General features: G+C 28.0%; 1 protein-coding gene across 6 annotated transcripts in view; it reads left to right on the top strand.

Moving 5' to 3' along the window:
- LOC107444558 (paired box protein Pax-5) overlaps positions 1–11,373 on the top strand; it is a 92,232-nt gene extending 80,859 nt beyond the window's left edge. For 3 of the 6 annotated variants that reach the window (XM_016058722.3, XM_016058721.4, XM_016058724.4), the window contains 4 exons: positions 4,421–4,522; positions 5,661–5,816; positions 6,757–6,888; positions 8,244–11,373. In XM_016058722.3, coding sequence (XP_015914208.1) covers positions 4,421–4,522; positions 5,661–5,816; positions 6,757–6,888; positions 8,244–8,344 — 491 coding nt within the window. In that variant the 3' untranslated portion in view covers positions 8,345–11,373. The remainder of the gene's footprint in view (positions 1–4,420; positions 4,523–5,660; positions 5,817–6,756; positions 6,889–8,243) is intronic. The other 3 variants (XM_071179728.1, XM_071179729.1, XM_016058723.4) reach the window with 1 other exon arrangement.
- The last annotated feature ends 1,449 nt before the right edge of the window (positions 11,374–12,822 follow it).

The following is a 12,822-nucleotide window of genomic DNA, read 5'->3' as shown; positions in this document are numbered from 1 at the left end:
TATATATATTTTCTTCCCTGAAGCTCTAATTGCAAACGAAAACTTATTGTGGAATTTCTGTATTATAGAAAGCAGTTTATACAATAATTCATTTTATAAATTAAAGAAATTTCAACGATAAATGGTTGTTTCTCTTAGATCTAAATAACTGCAAATAAGTGCACATTTTCCACACAAAAAAAAGAAGAAGAAAATTATTGTTTGGAAGGGAACGTGTGTGGAAGATTTAACGCAGAAAAAGGCACCGGTGTTTATACTGTATTTTATAACCATAAATGACTAAAATGCTTAACATAATATTTTCACTTATTTTGACCTAAATTAGTACGAAATAATGAAAAAGTATGAAAAGTAAGATTAATAAAAATTCTGCGCCAAAGGGTATATTGCTTCAAATATGAAAATTCTTGCTATATTTTCATAACGAGATGAAAAGCATAGTCTTAAAAATACTTACTGCGTGAATTATTATTATTATTTTTTTTTAGATTTTCTTTCAATTAAGTTATATTCTCGGTATACGTTAACTGTCGTTAAAAAATGAAAATAATAGTTCATAAATAATAGATCATTTACACAATCTAGACCTTATAAGAACTTTGATAAAAAATATTTTTAAGTTGTATAAAAGCAGAAACTTTATTTATTTTTCAAAAATATCGATTTATTAGTCCATTGTTTCTGTTCAAAAGAAATTTACAGCTCTTAGAAACCAATATAAATGAACGTCTTTAAAAATTCATTGGAAATATATTGTTTTTCAATCGGATGACAGTAAGTGACGCTATCGTATGTAGATCTGTCCTTCAAAAGCCAATCAGTTTCGACCTGCAAGCGTGAGGTCGGTTGCAGGTATCCAATTAAATCTGTTTTAAATCACATGATCTTCTTCTCGATCACTTCAATTCTAAATCACTTCTCGAGCTACAACTATCCAATTGTAATTTCAATCTATCGATGTATCTTCGATCTAAATATTAAAAAAATTCTCGAGAAGTATTTTATTTTGAAGCAGAATTCAACAAAAATAATGGATTTTTTATTTTATTTCTTTACTTAAAATGGCGATAAATGTTGTGTTTTAAATTCTTTTTTTAAAAAATTTTACTGCGTTTTCAGAAAAACTTGATTTACATTGCAAGTTATACTAGAAAAGTTTACCTATTTTTGTTTTTAGTTGATTGAATGCTTGCATTGATATGTTACTATGCATATTTATCAATTATCTTAGTAAATGAAATCTTTCCGCTATTATTTTTTCAGTTGCATTTACGAATTCTTATTGTAACTAAAGATATAAAAAAAAATTTTAAAAAACTATCACGTTTACAGCTTTATATTTATTCCTCATGTTTCAATTATTTATTTATCACGAACAAAAAAATTTATTTCATTAGTTTTGTTGCAAAACAAATGTAGGTAAGTATTTTATGTACGTCGTACTAAAGCTGCACAATGGGCTATTGGTGACGGTCTGGGAAACATCCCTGAAGATGATCCGAAGACATGCCATCACAATTTTGTGATGGCATGATCCTCTTTGGTAGCCCAACGACCTGCGCGTGAAATCGAGCACTTTACTGTAGAACAGTTTAACGAGGACTAATATCGCACACCCTCGGTTCCTATGTAGGCTGATCAAAATGGTCACTCACACGCTTACCAACAGCAGCCAGTGGTGATGCTTGACTTCGGTGTTCTACCGGGAACCGTGTCATTACGATCAATCTACTGCGAGACCAAAGCATATGTAAACAGTAGTTTAAGATTAAGAGGAATTTTAATAAATTTTTCAAATTTATTGTAACATAAAAAGTGAGTTTTTAGTAAACTTTTATCAATCTTATCTGGACGATAATTATAATTATGCTTAATATTATTAAAATTATTATAATAAATTTGAAAAAAAACAGTAAACTTTTAGTAAACTTTCACCAACATTATCCAAATGGTAGTTAAAAATATGCATAGCATTGTTATAATTATTGTAACAAAAAGAGTAGATTTTCAGTAAACTTTTATCAACTCTGTTCAGATGATTGTTATAATTATGCATTTATTGTTATAATTATTGTTAGAATTATTGTATAATTACATTTATTGTTCGGATCATTGTCATAAAAAGAAAAAAAATTTCATTAAAATTTTATCAACCTAATACAGATAATTGTTATAATTATGCATAGTATTGATATAATTATTATAACAAAAAGAGCAAATTTTTAGAAAATTTTATCAAGTTTATCCAGATGATTGTTATAACTGTATAACTGACTGTTGAAATTGTTTTGCTTTTCTTCATTATAAATCTTCCTTTTATTATGGGAATGCGAAACGTTTTATAATGTTCATGGTTATAAATTTTTCACAATATGTAAACAATAATCTACATATGAATTGAATTTGATTTCAAATTAGTTTTAACTTTTGTAATGGTTAAACGAAGAAAAAGTATTTACTAATAAATTCTACAACAGTAAATTCTTATATGGTACGTTACGCATTCCCAGTCTCAAACTGGTATATTCTTTTTCTGGTGGTGGTGACCGCTTCTTATGGTTATGGAACATATACTGACATCATTTCTTATGCTCTGATTCTTTTTCTCTGCTCTCTCACCCCCTCCCTCTCCTTAACATCTAGATTTTTAAAAATTACTTAAAAGCAACAATTATTTCATCATTGTAGCTCTTAAACGAGATGCTATAATTGCGTAATTACATCTGTAAAAACAAAATTATGAAATTCAGTGCTGCTTAATAAAAACACTAATAAATCTTTAGTTAATTTTATGTAACAATTGTTGTAAAAAATTAAATATTTCAAAACCTGGGACAAAAATTTTATTTTTTTCTTTCCTAATTTTGACTTCGTATTTTAATATTGTAATTTTACTGAATTTAAATTTTTTTACCAATTCAATTAAAAAAAAAAACATTTTTTTTTTAATATTCATTATACATAAATTTTCAACTATCAAGTCATTATCATAAATGAATTCCTCACTGAAATTAAGTTTTCTCATGTAAAAACCATTTTACTTTTAATGCTTTAAATGTTTTAAAGTAATTTAATTCAATGCAATAGTTTAATTATTAATACAAGCATTTATTGGTAAATTTTTATTATCCTATTAGAGAAAACAACCAATCATTCAATTTTTACAAATTCTCAGAAGCAAAAACACATAAAAATCCCATTAGAAGTAATGTTTCTTCTATCAATTTCAAAGTGATTAAATAAGAGTGCTTTGAAGTAAACTAATTCAATAATTTAATTATCAGAATATGCATAAATTTTATTACCAACTCAGTTAAAAAAAGTCCAGAATTCAGTTTTACAAAACTTAACAGAAGTGCTAACACGTAACTATTTATTAAATTGGACTGATATCTTTCATATCTAATTTCAGGATGATTAAATGAGAATGATATGAAATAAACTAATTCAATTCAATTATTTAATTATCAGCATTTGCGTAAATTTATCAACATAGAATAAAATCCAGAATTCAGTTTCTCAAAAAAATGACAGAAATTCAAAAATATAGCTATCTATGTGATTGAAACAATATTTCTCCATTGTCCATTGAATGAAGAAAAATTTCGAACCAAGGAAAATTCAACAGCACATTTAAAAAGTAATCTAGTTTAAAATTTATAAGACTTAAAAAAAGATATTAAGAATTTCCTTTTTTTATTTTTAATCTTCTCAAAATATGTACTAAATACTTAAATAAATTTGTATAAACTATAGACACTATAAACTGAATCTTAACTATACTCACACTTTTAATTTTTCCAACATTATATGAGAAGTTTTTTATTCAACTGATAGAATTGTGAACTTCTTCTCAAAAAAAAAAATACTGAATACTTAATTAAATTTATATAAACTATAGATACTGTTCTAAATTATAGATACTATAAACTATACACAAACTATATCTGCGAAAAACATTTAATTTTTTCCAACATTGTATGAGTTAAATATGCATTGTAAGTTATTCTTAAAAAGAATACCGAATACTTAAATAAATTTCTATGAACTATCGATACCATAAACTACATATAAACTTTATTTACACACACTTTTAAATTTTTCAATATTACATGAGATACTTTTTGATCAACTAATAGAATTTGATCACAAAAGGAATACTAAATATTTAAATAAATTTATATAAGCTATATATAAACTATATCTAGACATATTTTTTTTCCAACGTTATATGAGATATTTTTTATTCTACTTATAAAGTTGTGGACTTCTTTCGACTAAATGGGCACTCTTTTTCTACACTTTCCTTTTTTGAACATTTTATCGGCCTCCTTTCTTTATTTACCCATAAATTGGTTATTTCTAATAAATGTTGTGAAAAGTGAAGAGAGGAAGTGATGTCATTTATATGTTTATGCAGGAAGCGGCTCATTAACTCCACTCACACCCATCAGCATGCAAGAAGTAAAGCAACAATTAATTGTCAACCCCGGAAACGTTCTTGACAACCCATACGCAACAGGTAAAGCTTACATTTTTTTTAAACTTTCTTCGCATTTGAGTTTAAGTTTGTTGTTTAGATTAAAGTTTTTTTTTTAAAGATTCAGAATGAGTCATTCAATTTCCCATGTTACATTTATCTGTAATTTGGCTGGTCGCCATTTGTGCTAACACATGAGTGATACGCCGTTCTGATTTATTTATAGCCAATTGATGAAACAGAACGGCGTATTGCTAATTAATTTGCTATAATTAACGCCACGATAATTGGAAGTCTGCGATATTAATTAGAAGTTTGCTATACTAATTAACTATACAAAGTCTGCTTTATTAGTACTAAGTTTATAACAAAAAATCTGTGCATTTTTGTTGAAAGAAAGAAAGGGTTAACATAATATATTATATCTTAAAAAATAAAAAGAAAATATAAAAAATATTTATCTTTAGATAATTTTTGCGACTCTTTGAACTTAATTAATTGAGAAAGAATTTATTAATTATTAACTTAGGAAGAATTTATTAGATTGGACTNATTATTAACTTAGAAAGAATTTATTAGAATTTATTAATTATTAACTTAGAAAGAATTTATTAGAATTTATTAATTATCAACTTAGAAAGAATTTATTAGAATTTATTAATTATTAACTTAGAAAGAATTTATTAGAATTTATTAATTATTAACATTAATTGAGAAAGAATTTATTTATTATTGATCAAATCAAACCGTGTTGGCTCAGCGGTTAAAGCGCTCCTCTCCCAATGAGATGACCCAGGTTCGAATCCCAGCAATGGTTGGTCGATAAGAATTCTGTTTATGGCTAACACTGACAACAGTGCTGACACAAAATATCTTCAACGGTCAACGGACAATGGATTAGAATTCCCGAGGGAGTTTTTTGCGGTTTTTCACTCCATGGAACGTTAATTTAAAGACTATTATTACGAAGAGTAATTTGTCATAGAGTTTGATCAAGGTGTTCCCTTGTCTTCTGGATAGAACTCAAAATTACGAGACTCAAAACTACAAGTTGAAAATTAATAGTCATAAACACAAAATTGGATCGACTGCCCAGCTTGGTCAATTTGCAACCAATTTTATTTATTTTGAGAGTGTTACTAATCTGAGAGAAATAATTTACGTGCGTTTCCATTTTCAGTGGGAAGTACCGGTGATGTTTGTGGTGGTAGTCCTTCACCAGCGAAAGCCGAACTGAACGAGGGCACTTCGGCGCTTACAGTCTTACAACCAGTACATAGTCCTCTTAGTCCTAATTCATATACACCTTTACCATCATTTTCGCAATATCCATCAGGTAACTTTAATTTAATTACTTTTTAATTATAAAAATGAATCAAAAATACTTTTTTTCGAATTCGAATGTCAGTTTGAAGAAACAAATTCAATGTTTGAAGTAAATTTTTATATTTTAAGTAAAAACTTATGTAACCAAATAAATAATTACAATGAAAGAAAAATAATTTTTATCTTATAACAATAGAATTATCAATTTAAAACGGCTTTTCGAAAGATTTTTTTTTTTTTAAATATATACTAATGTAAAAAAGTACACAGAGTCTAATTTTTAAGAAACTCTTAAAAGATTCATAAAATGCATTAAAATGATGAACCTCATTTTTTTTTTCAATTTTTTAATACGTGCGAAATTCATAAATTTAAAAGATTAATGAGATATACAATGTTTTTCCAACAGAAGGCATGGATTTACAATCTTTACACTATGTTAAATTCTTTAAAATAACTTCGTCTTGTTTTATAGCACTAGACACTTTATTGAAAGAAGTCAATGTAAATTTTCTATAAATAAAGTGGCGCTTAAAACTTAAGAGTCGAATTACATATGAAATATTAAATATTGGGCTTAAAAACCCTTATAAGCAAATTATACTTATTTATTTATTCATTTTTCTTTCTTTTTCTGTTTTTAATAGTGTTTGCAATACCATAAGACAATGACAACTAATAAAAAGTTATATCCTTATAAGAGTATTTAACAAATTTATAATCAACACTACATAATGATAATTCAAAGAAAGTATTTCTAACAAATCTGAAAAACTTTATGCTTGATTTTAAAAAAAGATGTAAGTTAAAACGTATGTGATAGCTTGATGCATAATTAAACAATTATTGCTTTTACATCTTCTTTCGATGGTACAGCAAAGTTCTCTCTGACAATGTTATAAAGAAATCATGCTTGAGTCAAAGTATATAATAATTTTATTCATTTACAGTTACAAGTATGACTGTTCCGGGAACAGGAGTTGCCGCTGTTCCAGGCTCAGAATATTCGTACACGTCTCCCTACTCTCAATATTCCACATCTGCCTACGGTTCGTACGGGTATACAACTAGTAGCATTGTAGGTGAGTTCTATCACTTTCTATCTTACACCTTTCGCCATTTTAATCTCATAACTCTTAGTTAACTATTTCTGCTCGAGCAGAGATCAGGAAAGAAGATCGTTATGCATTTCTAAGTCCTTTAATCTAGACCAGCAAATACAGTCAAACCCTAATATTTCAAACTTGAAAGGACAGACAAAAAAAATTTGAAAAATTAAAAACACCTTTTATCAACAAGGAAAAATTTGATTATTTCTTATGTACCTCTTAAAAAAATGATCCACTTATTTTTAAAATCAACTCTATGGAAACACTATGGAATGTTATTTAAAGAATATTACATTGACGTCTGCTTCAGATAGGAGTACATTATTTTTTGATATTCATGTTAATAACATAATAACTGATCAACACTATCTGTAGCAAATAGAGTTTATTTGTGCCGGTTCTTGTGAACGATTTTTTGAATAGTTTTTAAATTTTTTGAAATTTTTCTGTTTAACGGAAACTCTACTGATATCCAATTTCGAATATTTTTTTCTCTTGTATTTGTGGGGAAAAAATTAAAGTTATAGAGAAAGAAAATCAAAGCAAATAGTCGCTATTTTTATTTATTTATTTAAAATTGAGTTCATAAGAAATTCGGTCAGCTTTTTTCTCTTCCAGACTTTTAAATCGCGAGACCGAGATTCGAATTATCAAGATAAGATAGCATACATTAGCAAGATAAGATTTGCAATTTAATACAAAGCATTAGCAATTACATAGATTAGCAAGTCAAGATAGTACACATTTTGTTCATAAAAATGCAAATAATGATGTCATTGCTTTGTTGATAAAGATATTGTTTGACCTTCTATAAATGAAATACCGAAAAATAATTGAATACCAATACTCCATTCGCTGTTTTTAATTAGACGAACTATTCTTTCTGTAACGTTTTGCCAAATTAGAAAACTTTTAAGCAAGATTTCTCGTCTCTGCAAGATAATAAATTGGACAGAAATTGAAAATAAATTTATCATTTTCTACATTATTATTGATGAGGTTAAATGTTTTGAGAAAATTTCAGAAAAATGGTTCACAGAAGCAAAACAAAAAAGTTTCTTTCGTTGATTATTTTAATTAAACGCATTTAAAAAGATTAATTCCAAAAGTGNATATATATATATATATATTATGCAAATGCAATGTATATTGCAATGCGTCTACAAGGCTCAGCTCGATAAACCTAGCAAATGACGTGGGCAGCTTACAAAGTGTCGGATTTTCCAATTAGACTACGCACTACGACGCATAAAAGTTCACGTTAACAATATGTCTTATTTTAACTTTTGTGCATGGTATCTAATATTGCTTTTTTCGTTTCATTGCAGATCCCTCGTATTATTACAGTACCCGCCCGGTGACTACAAATAATACTATTTTGACAACTGCTCCATCACTTAGTCCAGATGCTTACAAAGACAGATGCTAATCAATAGTATAATAATTCCGAGTGCGGTGGCTACCTCAAAACAAAACTAGACTTTTCAGTTGACATTGTGAGACTCTTGTCAAAAGAGTAATTGTAAATAGAGCTCAAGAATTTACTTAAAGAACGCGTTTAATGCCCTGTTGATGACAACAGCTGAAGAAAAAGTATATTAAGTAAGGATTGATGGCAACCGTTACTTAAAACATTGGCTGATGGTTGAATAACGCCTTGGAAATGCTAAGCAACAGTCATTTGGAAGTTGAGACTACAACGTCCTATGTGCATCTATTTAGGAATTGCTTACGAAGTTAATGAACCACCGATAAAATTTTGATACCAAAAAAAATTTTTTTTGAGATACTCAGGAATACTATAACTCATATTAAGTGGTAGAAACTAATTATAAAACTCAATTACAAATAGATTTTGTTTCAAAAATTTATGACAGTTTTACTTTTGGAATGAAAACCTTGCGAAATCTCATTAAACATGAAGCAAATCAAATTTTACAATGATAATACTTTGTTTTCAATTCATAAGAAGAATTTTAAAATATGTTTTTTTAGTGCGATATCCTGATCAGCGAGTTTTGTTTCTAAATAATTTTCTATGGATAAGTGGAAAGTTCTGTGGAAAGTAGCTGAAATACAAGGCGATGGCTTCGAATTATTGAAACGAGCATCCTTGCCAAATGTGAAAAGAAAATGGTTAACGCACTCTGACTGATAAGAACGCAACGAGTTCAACTTCTGAACATTATCCACAAATTGTAGTCATTCAAAAATTCGGTTGGAATCAATGTGATCTTTCGGTGGTGTGTGAGCATCACAAAAATGAGAATCATTTGCTCGCTTCACTGAATGTTCCCAAAGAGTTCGTATTTTTTTTCGAGAACAACAACTTAAAGCTCGCAATGTCAAAATAATGACCCAAGGGAAAACTTGGAAGATAGAACTACGTGCATATGTTTTTCTCACATATTTTCAGTGATTTCAACTAAAATCCTTTACCTTGGTTTGGAATTATTTCAATGATCTCTCATTTCTCATAATCGAATGAACTGGAAACGAGTTTTCTGTAATATACAAACTTTTTAAACAAGACTGATGGACAATCTTTCTCATTGTCATTTACGAACTTGCATACCAAAGAGATTTTTATAATTTTTATCCCGTGTTTTTTTTCCTTCTTTTTTTTCTATTTTTGTATATTTTTCATAAGCAACAATTGAAGTGAACATTTTTTTTTTTCTTTTGGAGCTTCAACTTTTTTTTTCTTTTTTTGAAGTAAGTGTTAAGCTTGCTTCCAAGCAATTATTATAGTGTTGTTAGTGTTAATGTATTTTTGTTGATCAAAAACACCAAAAGGCTTTACTTTTACCTTATTTTTTGTGTACTTTAAGTCAAATTTTATTTATAGAAGTAGATTTTTTTTCTTACTATATACTTAAGATAAAACAGGTTACTGAATATTCATGAGATGAACATTTTGGGAAACAATTTTACTTTGAAAGTAAAGCAGTTACTTATGCTCAGTAAAAGCATGAAATAACACTGTAGATTAAATCCCCTGATTCCGAAGGTAAATTACTTTACACAACAAGTGAATCAAAATTACAACTTTATTTGCAGTGCTATAGTAGTTGAATTATTCCAAATATAAAACTGAATTACTATTGAAACTGAAAGATAACGAAATTAAAAATTAACTTAAATTTTTTTTAATTGCTTCAAATTGAATTTTAATGAATCATAGTTAGCTTGCTTAACCATAAGAACCAATACATACTGAAATAAAGCAAACAAAAAATTCAGAAAAACAACCATTATAGTATCCATTTTTTTCTAGATTAATCAATCAAATATTTCAAATGATTTTTAAAGGTAATTTTACTTAAACACATCGTATGTAGGTAAATAAAAGTTAACTTCTTGTCAAATTAAACCTGTTACATAAACTGTAGTTTGCCTCAACTTAACTCAGTATAAAAGATGTATTTTCTGAACTTTTCGATACAACTGTACCATGGTTGAAACCTTTCAAGGCAAATTCTGTTTCACCTCCATTTGTTTTTTAAAATTTAAAGTTTAGAGAAAAGTTACTTCAGATAAACCTAGAGTAGACCACGAAGTTCTAAATGCCGAAAAAAAAATTTCAAAATATCAAAAGGCAAACAATTACTACGAGATTACTTCACAACTGCCTCATCCGGTAATAATTTGCTTGCATTTTACTATTTTGAAAAAAATTTTTCTGCATTTGAAACTTCCTAGCTTACTCCTGGTTCATCTGTACTCATTATTTATACATTAAATTTTATAATTCTTATATACAGAGGGAAGAGAATTAGCCAGGAAGAGTTTAATGGACAGGCTTGTTGATTAATTAATATTGTATATTTATTAAATTGATTCTTATTCCTTCGATTCTTGTATAAAAGAAGTTTCCTGAAAAACCAGTGTGTGAATTATTCTTATGTGTAATCATTTATTCTTATGTACAAACCCGTTTGCAAACAGAACGTCTTCAGAACAAATACAAAGTAGCGAATTGTAAAAGGTCTTCCCGAAATGTTTTGTAATATAAGAAGTGTATGTATGCAATGTGTGTTCGATAGGGCTCATTTACTTAAGCCGCCAGAAACTTTATTGTTATTTATTATGTAAACAGTGTCTATTTTTGTACATTTGCACTTTCATCGCACATTTCATGTAATGTTAAGCACAAGACCTGTATCCAGCCTTGAAACCCATGGAGGACATTGATTATTGTATAGTAAAAAATATTTTTCTAAAAACTCGTCCGGGTGATAAAGGAATTTTGTTGTTACACTTAAAATGTATACCAAAAATCAAAATGTTATATGAAAGCCACTGTCCAAAACAGAGTTTGGTGTCTTCCATGGGTCAGTGCTTGTTAGGACAGGGTAAAAGTGCTATAAATCATTCTTCTACTTAAGATTAAAATGAATATTTTTCTCTGCTCAATCATTTCCAAAAAGTAAATAAATAAAATATATTTCATCATGAGTTATTAGTGTTTCTTTAACCTTTTACAACATTGACACACTTATGTGACATTTCGAATAAGTTTATATTTCTTTTTGGCAAAGTTAGTAAGACTAGCAAATTGCCAAGTGAAAATAGTTCAAATAATTATACAAGGACAGGGTTAAAGTGCTATAAATCATTTTTCTACTCAATCATTTCCGAAAAATAAATAAATGAAATATATTTCTTAGTGAATTATTTGTGTTTCTTTAACCTTTTCAAACACTGATACACTTTGGTGACATTTTGAATAATTACATTGACATTTTTCAAATTCATTTCTGCGGTTTATCCAAGGGACCACATTATGACCATTGTGCGACCTCTAATTTGTTCTTACATTTCTGCTTTGCAAAATCAGTTAGTCTAGCAAATTACCAGGTGAAAATTGTTCAATTAAGTAAACAGGGATAGGGTGAAAGGGCTATATATCTTTCTAAGATTAAAATTAATATTTTTAACTCCTCAATCATTTCCAAGAAAATAAATAAATAAAATACATTTCATCATGAATTTTTTTTTTTCTTAACCTTCTGAAATATTTACTCATATGTGACATTTTGAATAAGCTTATATTTAAGTTTTGCAGAGCTAGTAGATCTAGCGAATTGCCAAGTGAAAACAGTTCAAATAAGTAAACCAGGATAGGGTAAAAATGCTATATATCATTCCTCTACTTACGATTAAAATGAGAATATTTTTCACTCCTCAATCATTTTCAAAAAAATAAATAAAATAAAATTTATATTTCATCATGATTTATTTGGGTTTCTTTAACCTTCTCAAATATTGACACATTTATGTGACATTTTGAATAAGCTTATATTTCAGTTTTGCAGTGTTAGTAGGTCTAGCAAATTGCCAAGTGAAAATGGTTCAAATAAGTAAATTAAACAGTTGCTTTTTAACTTAACTCCTACAACTGACGCTAGCTAATGAAGAATGAAGCGAGGAAAAACTATTTTTGATATCCCACTCTTGGAACCTAGTTAGTTTTAGTTTGGAAAACAAAAAAAATAAATAAAATGTAATAAGTTTCACTTTTGTTGTAGTGGCGTGCAGAGAAGTGGCGTAAAGGGAACGAAAACCCGAGGCAAGTAGCCAAGTAGGTATCAAATCGACGACCTGAAACACTTTAACGTGAAATTTATAACTATTTTTATTATAAAATTAAATTCTTTAGCAGGCAATTATACGGCTGAACGGAAATATTTCATTAAGAAAAATTTTGAATGATTTTTAAGATTCAATTAATTTAAAATGAAATTTTAGAACATTAGAATTTGGGAGGACTCTGCACTCGCCATCTTGGATTTTAGGTAATATTTTTTAATTTGTGTTTTCTTGTGATATATTGTAACTTTTGATTATATTGTATTATTAGATAGCAAAATATATTTCAAAAAAGGGCAAGAAATAAAAAGGATG

Source organism: Parasteatoda tepidariorum, chromosome 4 (assembly GCF_043381705.1).
Source record: "Parasteatoda tepidariorum isolate YZ-2023 chromosome 4, CAS_Ptep_4.0, whole genome shotgun sequence".
Taxonomy (NCBI): domain Eukaryota; kingdom Metazoa; phylum Arthropoda; class Arachnida; order Araneae; family Theridiidae; genus Parasteatoda; species Parasteatoda tepidariorum.
This window is presented reverse-complemented; position numbering and strand designations above follow the sequence as displayed.